This window comes from Hyla sarda, chromosome 4 (genome assembly GCF_029499605.1).
Source record: "Hyla sarda isolate aHylSar1 chromosome 4, aHylSar1.hap1, whole genome shotgun sequence".
NCBI classification, from domain to species: domain Eukaryota; kingdom Metazoa; phylum Chordata; class Amphibia; order Anura; family Hylidae; genus Hyla; species Hyla sarda.
The window spans coordinates 338326661-338348070 of record NC_079192.1 but is presented as its reverse complement, the minus strand read 5'-3'; the positions used below and the strand labels follow the sequence as shown (position 1 = coordinate 338348070).

Genomic DNA, 21410 nt, shown 5'->3' with positions numbered 1-21410 from the left:
GGCACCATTTGATAAAAAAATAATAATAATAATTCCACTGGAGTACCCCTTTAAAAGTCTTTTGGCCTCCATCAGGCAATGTAAGTCCAGAGACACATTTCTCATGTGTACTGGGAATGTTTTGGGTGTACAAATGTGATGTGAACATACCCTAACAGCGACACTTAAGATAACATCCACAAGTGCAATCCCTTTGTTCAGACCAGTCACACTTGAGTATTTCTGGATAAACATAAGAAAACAGTGACAGCAAGTCTAATATGGGTAGATGACTATAGCACTGGGACCAATGCCAAGCGGATGCCCTTGTCCTAAACGCATGACAGTTTCTGTCTAGTATTTGTTTTTCTCCATTGTGCTAAAGAGAAAAAAGTATTGTGTTAACCTCCTTGAACATTAATAAATATGCAGCTGCGAGCCTGCTCCCATTTTCTATTTTATCATAAAGTTTTAAGACAAGATGTGATGAATTATTTATGACACACTCCTAGGGGGCTGATATGCTTGAGGAATCACTGTACTAATACAGAGCCAAAAGCCTTCCAAAATTCCCACTGCTGTCTGAGTCTAACAAAATAATATTCCCAGAATTAACCTCTTAGGGGCTGGAGAGAAATAGTCACCTTTCATTACAATTTCCTCCAAGTGTACCCCCAGACATTAAAGTATTCTAACAAGAGGATGAAAGAATTGGCCATCGTCAAAGATACAACTGGAAACATTCTTCTTTAATATGAACTTCTGCTGGAGTGCTTCTTGAAATCATGATGTCTAGTAGCGCCTCTCTGTCGAAAAGTACAGTGATACGTGTACTGTGCTGTTATCTATCTGCACTGCTATCTACAAATATACTACATGTATTGCATGGATCACCTCTGTTGTGTTAATGGAACAACAAGCTTAGCAAGTACTTTGGGTGCTTTTCCTGTACATGTTAAGCAGAGGCCAAAAGTGTGATGTGAAAATAGCTTTTATTGTCTGCACATTTACTCTTCATTTCTTTCAGATTTGTAGTTGACTTATTGATGTCTGAATTACTTAGTTGCTGATGTCTAGTAGCAGTACAGTGATTTCTATACTATAATACTGATGCAAGTGCTGAACAACTATCTACTAATAATACATGTATATCTTTAATACACTTAAAGGGGTATTCCAGGATTTTTTTTTTATTTGACTATGCTACAGGGGCTGTAAAGATAGTGTAGTTCATAATATAGTGTCTGTACCTGTGTGTGACGGTTTTCTCACAATTCTGTGATTTTCACTCCGATATTTATTTTTAACAGCATACAAAATGACTGTTGTCTCAGATTTTTCCCAGCTTGCCATGCGGCCGAGACCTGACTCACTAGTCAGCTGATGACAGGGAGCCTGTCTGCTTCAATGGGTGGAGAGATCGCTTGGTGGGAGAGAGATCAATCTGCAACTAATGCAACAACTGTAGGCACCTTGATTGAAAACCACACTGATTTAAATGGATGCAGTTCATTTATGTTTTAATGGGTGGGGTGGCTGATGTGTGGGAGGGAGGAAGATGGAATTGTGGGATTTGTAGTAAAAAAAAAAAAAAAAAAGTCAAACAGGAAATACTAGTTCACAAACAGCTAGCCACAGTGTTATGGTAATCTCACAACATAGCCATTTAGCCCAAGAAAAGCACAGATCCTTCTGAAGCATGTCCATTACTGTCTGCTAGGTACATACTAAAATCACCTTATGGTGGATAACCCCTTTAATATACCGTACTGCTCTCTACCTATACCAAGTGTACTGTACCAGAATCTGCCTGCACTGCACATACTCAACCCCTCTCCATTTGTTCTATCCGTGTTGTACTGCTATCTACTTTTTCTACATTTATTGTACTGCTCTCCAACTGTACTACTGTAGTCTACTGCTCTCTACCTGTGCTCTTTGTACTACACTGCTCTCTCCTTGTACTAGATTTAGTGCTGTCCCCTGTACTATGTACTTTACTGTTCTTTTTCTGTGCTACATGTACTCTACTGCTATCTATCTGCACTACTTAAAATGCCCAACCTGTGTCATATCCGGCATTTCGTGAACCTCTCTGTACCTGTGCCAGTAAGTAGTTTGTTTGAACAATAGGAACCAGTGGTTCTATTCTATCTTATCTGTACACTGTGTCCATCTACAGTACTTTGAAGAAGTTCCTGTCCTCTCCGTCGCCGTCATCATGTCGCCGTCATCAAGTCGCTACGCACGCCGCTCCTATTGGATGACGGGACGGCGTGTGCGACGACGTCGAAGGAGAGCGCCGCCATGCAGGGGATCCCGGCACGGAGCAGACACCGAGGAGGCAGGTAAGGTCCCTCCCGGTGTCCTGTAAGCTGTTCAGGACATCGCAATTTCACCGCGGCGGTCCCGAACAGCCCGACTGAACAGCCGGGTTACTGTCACTTTCAGACGCGGCGGTCAGCTTTGATCGCCGTGTCTGAAGGGTTAATACAGGGCATCACAGCGATGGCCGCAGGGACGACCTGATAGGGGTGTATTCGCCGTATAAGACGCACCAACTTTTCCGCCCCAGTTTAGTCTTATACGGTGAAAAATACGGTAGCTGAGAAAATAGGGGATATGTTTCCGTTTCTGAAATACCCCTTTGAGGACTTGCGTTTAGTTTTGTATTACTCGCCTTTATTTTACTCTTCATTTCTTCCAATTTTTGTCAACATCCTGCCAGCTAGTTATGATTGCCAGTTTCAATATTTCAAATTACACTTGTCTAGTAAAGAAATTGTAACCTGAAGTAGTACTGTATTAAATGTAAAATGGAATATTTCAGAAGACACATACCCGTTTCCCACGCATGCTGCGTCTCTCCATAGCGTTCCTTACAAAAGGCGGCTTTTTGGAGAGTGTTGAGCTATCACTGTCACTGCGGTTCAACTAGAAAAGTAGAGAAAAAAAATAAAAAAGGGAACACATGGTCATTAGCTAAACAGATTTCATCTCCCTCAAGATATTAAGACAAGTCTCTGTAGATATGGACCTAACCAGCATGAATTAATGTGTGCAAGTGTACACATTAAATGGGCGGAAACACTGTGCCACACATGCCAAGGAACATATGTTACATATCACTACCAACTGTGCATTATAAATCTAGCAATCTCACATAATTATAGCTTTTACTATTCTGTAATATTTTTGTGTTCCTTACGCGGCAGATGTATTGGCTCTGTGGCCCAGGAGAGAAGGTCTTGGAGCGGATTATTGTGCTGCCTCTAATGAATTGTGCTTGTATTTGATTGGCTGATCTCTTGTCTTTTGGGCGAACAACAGTGGCGGATTGAGGAACCCCTTCTGTGTTAGTCTCTTTGTCAACCTACAATATAAAAAATCAATGTTACCAAGTGACTAAAGGAGAATGGCAGAAATGCCCAATTACACCCCACAAACTGAAGTAAAGTACAAGACAAATAAAAAGGAGCTGGAAACACATGCAAAAGTAGATAAGTTATGCTTAGCTACAAATACAGTCTCTCTATCTTGTATTTTGAGTGGTTATTATAAGCAACAATGCAGTTTTTTTACTATTTTTTTATTATTCTTATAAAAAATTATGCATTAGATTATAAACATGCTAAATATATTACATATATTGCTTACACAAGCAATAAAGTAAAGAAGTGTATTTAAAAGCTTACTTAAAAGGGTATTCCAGTGACAAAAAAAAAAACATGTATCACCTATCCACAGAATATCCCTTTGATACCATCACAGGTCCCCACAGGTCTTGTCACACAACTTTCCCAGACTCCTGAATAGTAAATCTTTTGCTCTGTCTAGTTACACAGCAATAGTAGATCAGGGTGTAACATATACTTACATAGTTACATAGTCCTAAGGATAGGGGATAAGTTTCAGATCGTGGGAGGGTCCGACTGCTGGGGCCCCCGCGATCTCCTGTACGGGGCCCCGATAGCCTGCAGGAAGAGGGCGTTTTTACCACCACATGAAGCGACAGCTGACACGCCACCCCTCAATACAACTCTGGCAGAGCTGGAGCGCTGGCTTCGGCAATCTCCGGCTCTGCCATAGCGATGTATTGAGGGGCCGTGTCGGCCGTCACTATGTGCGATGTCAACACGCGCTATCTGGCCAGCGAACCGGGGCCCCGTAGACAGAGATTGCGGGGGACCCCAGCAGTCGGACCCCCAGTGATCTGAAACTTATCCCCTTTAACTACCCCTTTAATCACCTGGTACCAGAAAGTTAAACAGATTTGTAAATTACTTCTATTTAAAAAGCTTAATCCTTTCTGTACTTATCAGCTGCTATATGCTCCATAGGACTGACCACAGTGCTCTCTGCTGACACCTCTGTCCATTTTAGGAACTGTCCAGAGCAGGATAGCTTTGCTATGGGGATTTGGAAAGTTCCTAAAATGGAAAGAAGTGTCAGCAGAGAGCACTGTGGTCAGACAGAAAGGGAATTAGAAAAATAACGAACTTCCTCTGGAACATACAGCAGCTGATAAGTACAGGAAGGATTAAGATTTTTAAATAGAAGCAATTTACAAATCTGTTTAACTTTCTGGCACCAGTTGATAAAAAAAAAGAAAAAAGTTTGCCAGTGGAGTACCCCTTTAATAAATCAACATTCAATAGTATTATTCTTATTAGACTGTGGACAAATCATAATTTCCAACTATAAAAAATTGAAAATCCTAAAGAAATTAGATATGTAGATTTAAGTAATCCCTTAAAGTGTCCTTGTCATTAGAAAAAACTTTTGAGATTAGAAATGTTTAGACCCCCACCAATTTTGTCAGAAGCATGCCATTATCCTATTATCTCACTGCGCAGGATGAACGCCATTATAAGTCTATGAAGCTTGTCAAGATGGAAAAGTCAGGGAGCATGCTTCTGTGAATGGTGGGGATCTGAACACACACTGACCGATTAAACCTGTGACATATCAAAAAGAAAAATTCCAATGACAAGGGCCCTTTAAATCTGACATCACGTATTTCCTATAAAGGTCAGATGACCTCCTCCAAAAGGCTGCTATGGAGTAACTGCTGCATGTTTTGTGCTTTTGAATGAAAGTAAAATTACATTAAAGTGTACAATGGAAACATAAGGACAGGGGACACTGCTAGAAAAGGGAGGCTTAGGTTACAACCACACGTGGCGGAAATGTAATGGATGTTCAGCAGCATTTACAGTACCAGAAAAGTGAACTCAATTTTTAAAATTCCAGCATAGATTGTAGATAAAATCCATAATAGATATTGACCTGCGGTGTGGATTTCATATCCCCAGCATATTTTGTGGTGATTATTGCAGATGGAAATTCTGCAAATCTGCAGTAACATCAGACATTGGGTATATCAGACAGTTTTTGTTAAATCTGGGCCATAACACATACACAATAACTGGAATCACACATGACTTATTACGTCCTACCCCCATGACAGGGTTAACTATACCCGTCAACAACTGCTCACCTTGAGCGTCTCTGACTCGGTCGCTGTTTGTATATCGGCATCTTCAAGCTCACTCTGGACATTGTCATCACATTCATCATCTTCTTCATTGTCTGTAGCAGCTTCTCCATCCTGCATAGTGTCAGGGACTTCATGCCTTAAAGATAAAAATAAAGATAAAAAGCATTGTGTCTGCAGGAATGCATCAAGTAGAAATATATGTAAAATTATCCTGTAGATTATAAAATAATTTATGATATATGCAATAATATTTTTTAGCTTAATCAAATTGCTTTATATACATTGTTAAATTAGCAAACTGTACTTCTATAAATTTACCAGCAGGTGGAGCAATTTCTCAATCTTAGATAATCTGCACCATTTAGTTACACAATAAAGAAGCTTATGTTGTGCGTTGAGAGAGGTGACCCTCACACTCTTCCTTTGAGAATTTCGTTCATGTTTAGTTCTCTACATGCTTTTCTAAAAAACGCACATACATTTTTTTTTATTGAGATTATAGTTATTAAACTTTTTCAGATAGAAAATATACCACAACCAAAACATAAAACAACCACAACCCCCCAATCCTCCTCATATACAGAGATAAATTACACATTAAATGAATTGCAACAGTGTTATTTTACACTTGATATTGTTGTCCTGTCTGAAGCTCATATCACATCATAAATATAAGCTGACAGAATCGTCCACACTAACCTGTTGATATAGGGTTAATACCTACACTAACAGTTTTTACATTGGTACTTACCATTCCCAGATCCACTTCCCAGTTCTATCAATTTAATATGTTAATGAAGTATCTTGATGCATGGAGGGGGGGGGGGGGCTTGAATCTTCATAGGAAACCCTTCCTCCTCCAACCAACCATAGGAGACATGAAGGTAAATCTCTGCTCATGAGAAGAGGGGCATAGCTGCAGCGTGGAGATCCATTCTGCAGAATAGGAGGCTCAGCACAGGGGAAAGGAGTGTTTCCTATGAAGATTCAAGCTAGATGTCACCGTGCACCTGTGGCTTGGGAATGCCTCCTGTGCACCAAGATACCTTACTAACATATTAAGAAAGGCGGGAACTGATTGGGACCATCGCAATGAAATCGCATGGACAGCAGGAGGGCCCTTACCTGCCTCCTCACCGTCCGATCAGTGCTCTGAAGCTCTGGCCAGCTATGGCAGGCTAGAGCAGCAGAGCACTGATAACACTGATCAATGCTGAGCCAAAGATCAGCATTGAACAGTGTATGCAACCGCAAGATTGCATGTAATAGTACCCTATGGGGACAAAAAAAAAAGTGAAAAGTGTAAAAGAAAAAAAAAAAAAGTTAATAAAAGTGAATGAACCCCTTCCCTAATAAAAGTATGAATCACCCCCCCTCCCTTTCCATTTTTTCAGTAAAATTTAATCAATGTGGTATTCACGCGTGCATAAATGTCTAAACTATTAAAATATAAGGTTAGTTAAACCATACGGTCGATGGCATACAAGTAAAAAAAATACCAAAGTCAAAAACTGAGCATTTTTGGTCACTTCATATACCATAGAAAATGTATAAAAATTGATCAAAAATCCCATCAAAACAATAATGGTACAGATAAAAACTACAGATCACAGCATAAGAAATGAGCCCTCATATAGCCCAGTATGCAGAAAAAAAAAAAGTTATAGGGACAGAAGATGACAATTTTAAACATAATAAATTTGGTGCATGTAATTATAATTAGAGATGAGCGAACTTACAGTAATTCGATTCATCACGAACTTCTCGGCTCGGCATTTGCTGACTTTAGCCTGCATAAATTAGTTCAGCTTTCAGGTGCTCTGGTGGCTGGAAAAGGTGGATACAGTCGCTGGAGCGAGTCTCCAGCCCACCGGAGCACCTTAAAGCTAAACTAATTTATGCAGGCTAAAGTAAGCAACTGCCGAGCCAAGAAGTTCGTGATGCATCGAATTACTGTAAGTTCGCCAATCTCTAGTTATCATTTTTTTTAAGTAGTAAAATAAAAACCCTACATAAATTGGGTATCCTTGTAACCGTATGGACCTACAGAATAAACATAAGATTTCATTTTTACAGAAAAGTGCACAGCGTAGAAACGGAAGCCCCCAAAGTGGTGTTTTTTTTTTTTTTTTCAATTTAACCCGACAAATATTTTTTTTTTTTGTTTCGTAGATTTTGTTATGTACAAAGTACAATTGGTGAAGCAAAAACAAAAGCTCTTATATGGGTCTGTAGGTGAAAAACTGAAAGGGGAAGAGGAAAAAAACTAAAGTGCAAAAACGAAAATTGGCCTGGTCCTTAAGAAGTTTTAGGAAAACTGAGTTTCTAGTGCGGTTGCACTGGAGTAAAATAAGGTATAACTAATTTAAATTGGTCCCGCCATTTTTGAGATATAGGCCCTGTTGCTAGAATAGTAATTTTGTTTAGTGTGCAATGGAAGCAGGAGCCAGCTTGTGAAGCTTCCCTGCCTCTATCCTGTATGACACTCTATACTCTCCCATCCTATGTATATTCATTATTCTCAATTCTCACATCACTAGGATGTGAAAGTAAAGAATTATGAATATGCTGACCATGTTGTTTTGACATGTCAAAAGTTTATATCGCACTGGGTGTCATTTCTGTGACCAGCTGCGATCGCAAATTATTATGCTAGGAAGTGCGTAGCAGCATTCTTCACTCCACCCGACAGCCACTTTTTAGACTTATGCAGTGAAAGGATCACGTTTGAGCAGCATCTGGGGAGTAAGGCGCACTTTGCCGTGCACACGTTTTTTTTTTTTAAGTATTTATTTATAACTTTTATGATGTATACAACACAATACAGAAATAAAATAACAGACAGCTAAAGATAGACCCCCCCACCACCACCACCCCCACATCTTATGCAAATGTAGAGAGAGAGGCACTGCACCACTGAAGTAGACCATTGAGGAGATCCACCCTCAGCTGACACCAAGACACTAAACAGAAACACATTCCCGGAGTAACCCACCTCGCCCTAGACCAGGATAGAGACAACCAGCCTACCCAGGAGACCCGACCCTTTCCGGGGGGACAACAGACTCTCCTATCAGCAGCCAGGGCATCCAGACTTTGTCAAATTTCTTGGGGCATTTGCGACTAATGTACAACGTCCTGTACAGCGTGACATATTTGTTAACTAAATTGAACCACCGAGTAATGGGAGAAGGGGAAGTATCTTTCCAGGCCATAATCAGAAATTTCCGAGCACAGAACAATAGAAACCGAATAAGTAGGCGCCTATGAGAGCCCGATGCTAAGTCATTAATAACACCCAACAGACAAACAACAAGGGAAAACACATAAGGGAATTCCATGTGGTCCATCAGGAACTGCAGCACCTCCCTCCAGACGGGTTCTACACAAGGGCAACTCCACATAGCATGTATAATAGAGCCCACATCCACATGGCACCGAAAACAGACATCCAAAGAAGAGACACCCAGACGGAACAGCCTAACGAATATAAACGAAGGATGAGCCGAACCTGAATAAGCAGATCCCTAGCACTAACCACAGTGGGGTAGTAGGTCTTAACAACCTCCCTCCATTGATCAACCGTCAAATCAGGAAGATCCTTTGCCCATTTTACAAAGGCCAACTCAAAGGGATCGGGACCCACTGATTGCAGTAATGCATACGCCTGAGTCAAAGGTTTAGTGAGGTCAGTGGTACCCAGAAGCAACTCCACTTCAGAAAAGCCCGGGGTCACGTCAAGAGAGCCAAACTGCGTCACCACTGCTGCCGCACACACACTTCACCTAACTGTAAATCTTCATTACAGTGGTCTAAGTCAGTGTTTCCCAACCCAACTCAAGGCACACCAACATTCCGGGTTTTTTCAGTTACTTCATTGGAATAGAACAGGGAAAAATTAAAATCCTGGACTGTTGGTGTGCCTTGAGGACTGGGTTGGGAAACACTGATCTAAGTGACGCCAAGTGAGATATAAACTTTTAACATATCTGGACAACATGTCGAGCCATGTTACAGACCCTGTAAACCAGCATTGATCTTAGACATTATAGCTCATTTACACAGTGGCTCAGGACGGCCTTTATCCACTCTGCTGCAAAGAGTAAAATACGGTAAGTTATAGTTAAGGAGGGATGAGCAATCGCACTCACTGCTTACCAAATCATATCTTTATCCTCATATCGTCCATTGTCTTCAAGTTTTTCCACATCCTCAAGTTCAGCAGCTGTTTGTACCAAAAGGGCAGACACCAAGTCCTGAACAAAGGCAACAATATTAATATATCACTGTATTTATCAGTAAAGTGTAAAATAAGGAACTGTACATAGGTTTATATGAATTCTCCATAGGGCCACATGTTATTTCAGCTAATCACTACCTTTCCTTTTAAGCTGCATAGTAGCGTTGCTAAAAAAAACAAAACAAACAAACAAAAAAAAAACATCTAAATGAAAGTGCGCTCTTCTTCAGGCTCCCGGAGCACCTCTCCTAGAGCCTGGACAGAATTCTTCACAAGGCATTGTGCTTGCTGATAACGAGGACTGTGCACCTCTTCAGTTATAGGGGGACAGTTTTCTCTATCCCCTCCTGGCTATGATCTCTATGGTCAGTGCATGGGCAGAACAGGAAGCTGAACACTCAGAGTTCAGACTACTGTTATCATAGCCAGGACAACACTTTAGCCTGAAGAGCTGAGTAACCTAAGGACACCAAGTTTGAAAGATTAACACTTTGTTTGCCATCAAACACTATGGATGCTAAAAATAACCATCTTCTCCACCATAAACTCTCTAACACCAGGAATTCTGGCAGATAACCACTGCCAGAATTTTCCCTATACATTAACCCCTTCACTACTGGAGATGGTGTCATTAACCCCTTCACTGCTGGAGATGGTGTCATTAACCCCTTCACTGCCCTAGATCACCAGGAATACTGACAATAACTCTCTTAACTACACTAGACCAACAGAGATGTAGACATTAAAGGGGTACTCCAGTGGAAAAAATGTTTTAAAATAAACTGGTGCCAGAAAGTTAAATATATTTGTAAATTAATTATATTGAAAAGTCTTATTCCCTCCAGTAGTTCCCTCCACAGGAAGTTGTGTAGTTCTTCTTCCCAATCTGACCACAGTGTTCTTTGCTTACAACTGCTGACTTTTTCTGGCTAATTACATGTTGATTTAAAGCAATTGTTTTTGCTGCCCTTTGGATCAGTGATTTAGAGCTAATTTAAAAGTATAATGCCATTTTAAAGCAACTTGCCATTAATTGTATATGGTCAGTAAAATACACAGGCAGCAAATCAGTGTTCAGTCCCTGTGCAAATTCTTGACATCTGATCACGGAATCTTTCCTGGTCAAGTCAGCTAGAATAGAATGACCTGGCAGTAGACTTGCAAATAAAACAAAAGGTATATGATTGTATGGGGGTCCAACTGCTAGGACTCCACCATCGATCTCCAGAATGGGGACCGGCTCTCTATGCTAAGCGATCCAGCCCCGCACCACCTGAGATGTACTAGTCTCGGCAGTGGTGGCCCACTGACCGACTGACCTGTGACTCCGCTGCTGCCCGTTATTACCTGTGCGGGCCATCAGTGCTGAGACTAGTACAACTAGGAAGGTGGGGGCTAGAGCAATCAGCGGAGAGAGTCAGACCCCATTCTAGAGATTCATTCAACGTTCTGCGATCAGACACTTATCTCTTGCTCTGTGGATAGGGGATAAGACACAGGGTTACCATTATAGAAAAGAAAACTACAGCTGTTTCACCAAAGGTCTGAAACACAGTGATAAAGGGATAGGGAAACTTAATCTCAGTGGAGTTTCCCATCAAAGCACCCAGAATTTAGAAGGAAACAGACTCCGCTCTTCCATTCTGCATGTGACGTACATTACCCGTATCTGTAGTTCAACAGTCCAAGTTCATTGCAATTGTAATACCACTATGTACAATATCTATGTGCAAACAATATATATTATATAGCATTTATATTAATGTTATCATTATTCAAGACTAAGCCTTCTTACAGGATTTTCTTCAGCTTTTTCTTCAGGGCAATTGATGTTTTGCTTTTTATTAGCTTTTTGCTTCTTCAAGTACCGGTAGCTTAAGAGATTGTACCACCGAACTTCTTTCTCTCCGGATCTACAGACATCAGCCAAACTGATCTGGGCTCCTGCCTACAAAATGCAATAAATAAAAGGACAGTCAGGTTTTGTTCATGGAGGAAATATAATTCATGACCAAAAGAATGATGATAAGCGGCAACACACGGTTCTTCCAATAAAGTGGCACCGCTAATCCCAGAGGTTACAGTATGTGAGTAAAGACATTGCAATACTTGGTTAATCAGAACTCTGGCAAACACTATTTACCTATATATATATATATATATATATATATATATATATATATATATATATATATATAAGATGCAAAAAGTATAGCAGCACACCCAGTAGTAAAGTGCAAAAATTGGGATTTATTGACCCATATCAAATGCGACGTTTCGACGGCATCCCGCCATCTTTTTCAAACATGCTTGAAAAAGATGGTGGGATGCCGTCGAAACGTCGCATTTAATATGGGTCAATAAATCCCAATTTTTGCACTTTACTACTGGGTGTGCTGCTATACTTTTTGCATCTTGGATTATTTGAGCCGTCTGCGATTGGGACCGCTATCCTTGCTTGCACCCCAAGATTCCGTCAGAATACGTGGTTGTGCTGCCTACCCTCTACATATATATATATATATATATATATATATATATATATGTATATCATCTATCAATCTGATCACACACATTGCCATAGCATCATTGCATGGAAAAGTCCTGAAAGTTAAGCCATGCATTCTGGCTGCTGTGTACAAAATGTGACAAAGCATGAAAAGACATCAAGTTGTAGCCATAGCAACGATAGAGCCAATCTGTACATTTCAACACCAAAGATAAAAAGACACCCAATTAAAAGGACATGTATTATGCATTGCACTATAAATATCAAAGTCGTTGTTTGAACTTCCTATTTGAAGGCCAACGCGGCCCCCACAGAATATGTGCGTCTGCTTATCACAATGGTCCTCAAGAACTCACTTTGCTGTTTTATGTGACAAGAAGAAGTGATTGCGCTACTAAATAAAGCCATTTGACAGATATTGCCCTTATTGTATCACATCCTTTTTTTTTTTTTATCTAAGGTTAAAGGGGTATTTCGGCTTTATACATCTTATCCCCTATCCAAAAGATAGGGGATAAGATGTATGATCGCAGAGGTCCCACTGCTGGGGACCCCCATGATCTCTGTGCAGACCCCAGCATTCTGTGCCGGGCACTGCCTCCAAGACGGGGACGTGATGTCACGGCCATGCCCCCTCCATTCATGTCTATGGGAGGGGGCGTGTCACGCCCCCTCCCATAGACATAAATGGAGGGGGCACTAGGGGGCGTGGCCGTGACGGCACATCCCCATCTCGGAGGCAGCGCCTGCCACAGAATGCTGGGGGCTGCACAGAGATCGTGGGGGTAGGGGATAAGATGTATAAAGCCGGAATACCATTTTAATAAGTGGTAAAACATTTGTGTGTGGGCGTCTAGATTCTATGCACATTTTGTAGAGGTATGGGAATGTATGTGCACATGTGTGAATGTCTGTGTGTATGCTTAGGTGTGCATATGTATAAAGTTGTGTGCATGCATGTGTCTAAAGCCATGTATTGCTTGTATAGCCGCTGCAGGCTCGTGTGGCACTGTGTTCATTTTGTAACCTAGAATATCGTTCACATTACCATGTTTGCCTCCGTGGCACAGATACGGTCTCAGAAGCTCAAATAGGCTGCAATGTATCTGTGCTCGGGTTGCCATTCACTCCTATGACCTGCACAGACCCGACTGTAGTCAGCTAGTAGGACTCGTGAAAATCGTGGTCCCTTTCTGGAGATCTCGGGGGGTTAGGGTTGCAACCTTTCTTCCCCAAATGCATAATTCCCCCGGCCATGCATAATTAATTATATATGCGTCACATCACAGGATACACATATGCAGGGGAAACTTTGTCCTATTCTGACCCCTATAACTTTTTTATTTCTTTTTATACGGGCCTGTATGAGGGCTTATTTTTGCGCCCCGATCTGTAGATTTTAACAGTACCATTTTTGTTTTTTTCTGACTTTCTGATCGCTTTTTTTTTAAATTAAATTCAGGAGTTGCAGTTAGTTACTAACTACAACTCCCAGCATGCCTCGATACAGCCTGTGGCTCAGCAGCTGCCCAAAAGTAAAATTACAACTCCTAGCATGTTGGACTATATATAGTATATAGTACAGATCAGTGTTTCCTAACCAGGGTGCCTCCAGCTGATGCAAAACTACAACTCCCAGCATGTTGAAATATATAGTAGTGTATAGTATAGATCAGTGTTTCCTAACCAGGGTGCCTCCAGCTGATGCAAAACTACAACTCCCAGCATGTTGAAATATATAGTAGTGTATAGTATAGATCAGTGTTTCCTAACCAGGGTGCCTCCAGCTGATGCAAAACTACAACTCCCAGCATGTTGAAATATATAGTAGTATATAGTACAGACCAGTGTTTCCTAACCAGGGTGCCTCCAGCTGATGCAAAACTACAACTCCCAGCATGTTGAAATATATAGTAGTATATAGTACAGACCAGTGTTTCCTAACCAGGGGTGCCTCCAGCTGATGCAAAACTACAACTCCCAGCATGATGGACTCTATAGTAGTATATAGTATAGATCAGTGTTTCCTAACCAGGGGTGCCTCCAGCTGATGCAAAACTACAACTCCCAGCATGTTGAAATATATAGTAGTATATAGTACAGATCAGTGTTTCCTAATCAGGGTGCCTCCAGCTGATGCAAAACTACAACTCCCAGCATGTTGGACTATATAGTAGTATATAGTACAGATCAGTGTTTCCTAACCAGGGGTGCCTCCAGCTGTTGCAAAACTACAACTCCCAGCATGTTGGACTATATAGTAGTATATAGTACAGATCAGTGTTTCCTAACCAGGGGTGCCTCCAGCTGATGCAAAACTACAACTCCCAGCATGTCGGACTATATAGTAGTATATAGTATAGGTCAGTGTTTCCTAACCAGGGGTGCCTCCAGCTGTTGCAAAACTACAACTCCCAGCATGCCCAGACAGCCGTTGGCTGTCCGGGCATGCTGGGAGTTGTAATTTTGCAACAGCTGGAGGTGCTCTGGTTGGGAAACACTGGCATAGTATATGGTGCATCGGTATAGCACTTGCACCTCCCGAAATCACCTACTTACAGTATTCCCTATCCTGTAGATAGGTGATAAGATAGTTTTCACTGGACAACCCCTTTAATGCTGTCCCCGCAAAATTACACAAAGCCACTGCCTTGGCAACAAAAGTGAGTACACCCCTTAGTGGAAATGTCCAAATTGGGTCCAATAATCTCAGGTTCATTCTACGCAGGATGAAAAACAGGAGAACTGGAATTTGATTTCTTGGGAGGAAAAAGCTCCAACCCCAGTTATCCTCCACACTAGTTTTAATAACTGTCCGACATGTAAAAGTGTCAGCTGACCAGAGGATCGGAGCCCTGTTATGTATTCCTGTATGTAAAATGAAATAGCATACTAGATAATTACCAATCATTTGATGACGAAGTATAAGAGATATTTATAGCATGAACCAACCATCGGCAGTATTCACGCTCTCACTTGTTTAATCCAAGTACTTTGTATCTCACCTATATGAGGGTTCAATGCCACATGTTGCCTTAAGGAAATCAAAGTTTAAAAGAAGCAAAAACACCGGAGAAAAGGCACGATCCTTCAAAATCTTTAGAACAAAGAAGTGATTTTTCAGAAGGCAAAATATGACCTAAATACAAACTTATTTTAAGCTAAACCACAAACTTCACAAGTTCACATTCCCCAGTACATTCATCTTTAAAGATGTTTTTAATCATGCAGCTTGTGAGGGAAATACAGTCTGGTTTTCTGAAATGTTTCTTTCCAGTTCCATCCGACATTGCACTCTTTCATATCTGGAATAGGATAGCCATCAAGTATCCCAGGATATCAGTATGTTTTTCACTATTCAAAAAAAGCCATATACCACTGACACAGCCATCTCCAATGGCACAGAAGCGAATTGTGCAATTATTATCAATAGAAAGGGCACCCAACACGAACGGGACCCAACACTAACAAAAGCCAACATCTGTGAATGGAAGGGTTCATGCAGAGGCTGCATAAAATACCTCAATAAAGAAAAATGTTATGGATAAAAACACTCTTTTGTATTGGGGCCTCATACAGATTAGTTTTTACCACATGTGACTCTTGGGGCCCCTGTATGTGGCTCCCCAACTGATGACAGCCACAGATACTGTTGTGCATTAGCAATGGGTACTCTGGTGGAAAACAAATGTTCTCAAACCAACTGGTGCCGGAAAGTTATACAGATTTGCAAATGTATTCTATTAAAAATTTTTAATCCCTCCAGTACTTATCAGCTAATGTATGCGCCACAGGAAGTTGTATAGTTCCTTTCTGCCTGACCACAGTGCTCTATGCTGACACCTCTGTCAATGTCAGGAACTGGTCAGAGTAGAAGTCAATCCCTAAAGCAAACCTCTCTAGCTCTGGACAGTTCCTAACATGGACAGAGGTGTCAGCAGAGAGCACTATGAACAGACTGGAAAGAACTACACAACTTCCTCTGTGGTATTGATAATTACTAGAAGGATTAAGATTTTTAAATAGACGTAATCTGTAAATCTAGTTGATTTGAATACAGTTGTTTTCCACCAAAGTACCCCTTTAACAATAACAGGTATACCAGTTAATTATATCATTCAAAAATAAGTTTCCTAGAAGACTAGTGGAGTTGGGGTATGTTGAAAATTAATGATACAAACTCACCTCACCGCTGCCTTTTCTGATGCTGTCCATGTTCTTGCAGCTCACTGCTTTTTAGTGACATCTTGAGACACACAGCCAGTTAATGAGTGGGTATTCCCTGCTTGTTGACATGTCACTAGGAAGCAGTCATAAGGGGGTACCCGTGCACCATCACAATGGCAGTAGGGAATCAGGAAGGTGACTATACTTTTATCATTTATTTTTAAGGCACCCTGATTCTTTTCAAAAAAATGTTGCCCTCCCTGGAAACCCTTTAAGGGCTCGTTCACACGAGCGTATTTCATTTCAAACTACTGCTGCAAGTTTGAAAGGGGCGGGCTCTCCGCATCTGATTTGCAGCAGCAGAATCTTCACTGCGGAAAACCTGCCGCAAACTCCATTGACTTCAATGAAGTCTACGGCGTATCTTCTTCAGCAGAGATTCCTCTGCTGAAAATTAGCTGCGGAGAGCCCGCCCCTTTCAAACTTGCAGCAGTAGTTTGAAATGAAATACGCTCGTGTGAAAAAACCTTAAGAGTAGGGTGACACATACCGTATCCTTAGAGTATTTCACATGACCTGCAATCCAGCCTCCAAACCTCACTGCACACACAAGCCAGTAGTGTCTGCTCATAGCAGATCTGCTTTCCCGAAGCGTGAAACAAGGGGTACTCCACCTCTAGACCATAGGACAGGGGATAAGCTGTCTGATCGCGGGGGTCCCGCCGCTGGGGACCACCGCGATCTCCACTGTGGCACCCCAGACATCAGTGTACGCAGTGAACTTCACACCGTGCCGGATGACTGGTGATGCGGGGCGGAGGCTCGTGACGTCACGGCCATGCCCCCTCAATGCAAGTCTATAGGAGGTGGCGTGACGGCCGTCATGCTCCCTCCCATAGACTTGCATTGAGGGGGTGCGGCCATGACGTCACGAGCCTTCGGCGCTGAACCCGATGCTCTAAATGAATGCCAGGTGAAGAACAGAGATCCCGGGGGTTCCCATCGGCGGGACCCCCGCGATCAGACATCTTATCCCCTATCCTTTGGATAGGGGATAAGATGTCTAGGGGCAGAGTACTCCTTTAATCTCAAAGTGGCTTGTCACCCATAAAAGGTTGGGAACTTTTGATGTAGATCTGTGATCTCCAAACGGTGGTCCTCCAGCTGCTGCAAAACAACAACTCCCAGCATGCCCGGACAGCCGTTGGCTGTCCGGGCATGCTGAGAGTTGTTGTTTTGCAACAGCTGAAGGACCACCGTTTGGAGAACACTGATGTAGATGAATGAAGTTCATACAGAAATAAATGGAAATAAATAAACATCTGATTTGCGGGATTTATAAAGGAAAAATAAGTCCCTTACCAGACATTCTTCTCGATGTTTGCTTTGTAATGTGCACACGTCAATTCTCAGAGTTTTTCGACGTAACGTTGTATGGGATACTGGCACCAAGAACATTTCGTTGTACATGAGACTGTCTACTACTTCCATAGTTCTCGTCCGGAATAAACAGCTTGTGCTTTCAGAGCAGGGAAGAACAGCAACACGAACGTATCTGAGGATGGAAACATATTCAAAGCCAAACGTAATGTAAATAAAGCTTCATATACCAACTGTACACAGATCTAGAGAACTTAGCAGAATTAGTGTATTATAAAAAATATATATTTTTTTAATTTGAAGCAAATAAACTCCTATTTTAATTCTACAGCATATTTTCTTATTAAAAAAACAAAAATTATCATTTTTGGCTGCACAAGGGCCCAAGTTTTTTTTATTTTTTAGAGGCCACATGTCCTTTAAGGCATACCCCTGATACTCTAACTCTAGGTGCATGTGTGTTATGTTTTCCTATACACGGTACCCTTTCATAAGGAAGGCCAATGGAATACAACTCACCAACTTTTGTGAAAATATTAGACATGAGCGAACTTACAGTAAATTCGATTCGTCACGAACTTCTCGGCTCGGCAGTGGATGACTTTTCCTGCATAAATTAGTTCAGCTTTCAGATGCTCCCGTGGGCTGGAAAAGGTGGATACAGTCCTAGGAGACTCTTTCCTAGGAATGTATCCACCTTTTCCAGCCCACCGGAGCACCTGAAAGCTGAACTAATTTATGCAGGATAAGTCATCAACTGCCGAGCCGAGAAGTTCGTGACGAATCGAATTTACTGTAAGTTCGCTCATCTCTAGAAAATATATTACTATTATTTTTATACTTCACAGTGTAAACATAGAGAAACAAGGCATGTATGATTCCTACATTTATTTCCCTACAGAATTAGGTGGAGCTAAATATTTTTTTGTACGATTTTACACATTTTATTTGTTGTTGTTTCGTTTCTTTAAAGGGGTACTCCCGTGGAAAACTTTTTTTTTTTTTTTTTTACATCAACTGGTGCCAGAAAGTTAAACAGATTTGTAAATTACTTCAATTGAGAAATCTTAATCCTTCCAGTACTTATTAGCTGCTGAATACTACAGAGGAAATGGTTCTCTTTTTGGAACACAGAGCTCTCTGCTGACATCATGAGCACAGTGCTCTCTGCTGACATCTTTGTCCATTTTAGGAACTGTCCAGAGTAGGAGAAAATCCCCATGGCAAACATATGCTGCTGTGGACAGTTCATAAAATGGACAGAGATGTCAGCAGAGAGCACTGTGACCATGATGTCAGCAGAGAGCTCTGTGTTCCAAAAAGAAAACAATTTCCTCTGTAGTATTCAGCAGCTAATAAGTACCGGAAGGATTAAGATTTTTTAATAGAAGTAATTTACAAATCTGTTTAACTTTCTGGCACCAGTTGATTTAAAAAAAAAAAAAAGTTTTCCACGGTAGTACCCCTTTAAATTCAATAAAAAGAACATGGCAACGGGACTGGCAACGGAAATAAAATGACAATTATCTCCCAAAACATCTCCTGCCAAACATGTATCCTGGGGAAAAGGCCAAGTTGGGGTATAAGTAGGTGATTGCTGGGGGTCTGACTGCTGAAACCCCCCACGATCTCTGGAACAGAACCCCAGCTCTCAGTGAGAAGTGAGCTGTAGACGGCACATGCTTTATTCATTTCTATGGAAGCCCTGGTGATGCCTGAGTGCTATACTGTACATGGTCAATGCAGTTGGACCACTCACAATCACAAACATATTCTTTTATCCTATAGATAGGAGATAAGATTTCACCGGACAAGCCCTTTAATATTTATGTCTCCTAAAAATAACTCAACACACAGCCATTAAAGGGGAACTCCTATACAAAAGGTTATCTCCTATACACAGGATGGAGGATAAGTGTCTGATTGCGGGGGGGGGGGGGGGGGGGGTTCTAGCGATTTCCGGCCCGACACCCGGGCTCTCCTCATGCATGGAGTGGTCTCCACTCGGTGCACAGATTACTGTTGACCACCACACGAAGAGGTGGCCGTCAAGCTCCTCCATGTATCTCTAGAGGAGAGCTGGAGACACAGTGCTTGTGTATCTTCGGCTTTCCGTGCGGTGCCGGACAGGAGTTCGCAGGGGTCTCTGGGATAATATTGCACAACCTGCAACCGGCAATGCTGCTCGTTTCAGGCTCCAACCATCAGAAAGCCATAATCATCTATAGCTAACAAAGCTGTTGTGCACACGGGCATAACACGAGCCACGGGCAGCATGGGGACTGGCCTTGAAGCTAACACTGACTTAAATTAGAGCTTTAACATGTAACTGTATAGGAAAGAAATGACATGTCCCGTCTTTTCTGTGCAGATCCTTATCTCTATGGAAGTTAATGGGAGTGGGGTTTTACGACTTGACATTATTTGGTTTGTTGCACAGAAATCAGAATGGTTTTCCTGCCAAAAAACACACAGATCATGCCCAATAAACATGGTGCAGGTCTGAGGAGTCACATGATTAGGATTCTCTGCTGTTTGCACCCAAGTGACATGCACCACCTCCACAGACCTGTAAAGGAATGCTACATCCAAAGGATAAGCCATACAAGCCATTAAGCCTTTCCTTAAATGGGTTATCCAGGATTAGAAAAATACAGCTTTTTTTTTTTTTTTTTGCAAAAACAGCCCCACTAATGTCCACAGGTTGTGTGTACTACTGCACATCAGTCACATTCACTTTAATTGGACCAAACTCTGATACCAAACACAACCTGTGGACAGAAGTGGTGCTGTTTTTTTGCAAGAAAGAAGAAGCATTTTTCTAATTCTGGAAAAGCCCTTTAAACTACGGTATTTGGTAGAGAACCACACACATATGCAGCATTCTCCTATTTGAAATGCAAAACAGGGGCCTGGGGACTCCACCAACTATCGACATTTTTGACTTATTCTAAAACAGGAAAGATTATGTTCTTGGGCTCCAGGGGATACTTGTATGGCACTCCTGGAGGGATACTAATAGGCAGCATCATGTAGGACCATTGCCTCGGGGAGACTTTGATATCATTTGCAGGAAATATTACTTTATCCCTGGCATAACCTTGTAAAAAGTATATGCGTACAGTGATCCCTCAACTTACAATGGCCTCAACATACAATAGTTTCAACATACTATGGTCTTTTCTGGACAATCGTAAGTTGAAACCGGACTCAACATACAATGCTACAGCCAGTCCAGATCTGTGTCAATGGATGGAAGAACAGACCAATCAGAATGGGCATTCACTGGTAAAACCCCTGTATTACTGAAGTGCATGCACTGACTGGTGTCCGATAGCGCCCCCTACAGTACAGGGAGGTATTACATGTTCTGTACACTTTACCTGTACCAGGGTTACCTGCTCCATTGGACACCAGGTGAGGGCGACTCCATTACTTTTTTAGGACATTGTGTGTACCCCGAAGAAGCTCCTGTCCTCTACATAGACAGTGTTTCCCAAGCAGGGTGGCCCCAGATGTTGCAAAACTACAATTCCCAGCATGCCCGGACAGCCTTTGGCTGTCCGGGCATGCTGGGAGTTGTAGTTTTGCAACAGCTGGAGGCTCGCTGCTTGGGAAACACTAACATAGACAGT

The 21410-nt window shown here is 41.7% G+C and overlaps 1 protein-coding gene across 1 annotated transcript in view; it reads right to left on the bottom strand.

Annotated features, from left to right (window-relative positions):
- The window catches only part of WWC1 (WW and C2 domain containing 1), a 190100-nt gene that overhangs the window by 14459 nt on the left and 154231 nt on the right, over positions 1–21410 (bottom strand). Inside the window, exons 15-20 of the mRNA XM_056516487.1 lie at positions 17758–17950; positions 11515–11667; positions 9638–9735; positions 5480–5615; positions 3188–3352; positions 2821–2913 (exon numbers count right to left, since the gene is read on the bottom strand). Of these exons, the coding sequence (XP_056372462.1) occupies positions 2821–2913; positions 3188–3352; positions 5480–5615; positions 9638–9735; positions 11515–11667; positions 17758–17950 (838 nt within the window). The remainder of the gene's footprint in view (positions 1–2820; positions 2914–3187; positions 3353–5479; positions 5616–9637; positions 9736–11514; positions 11668–17757; positions 17951–21410) is intronic.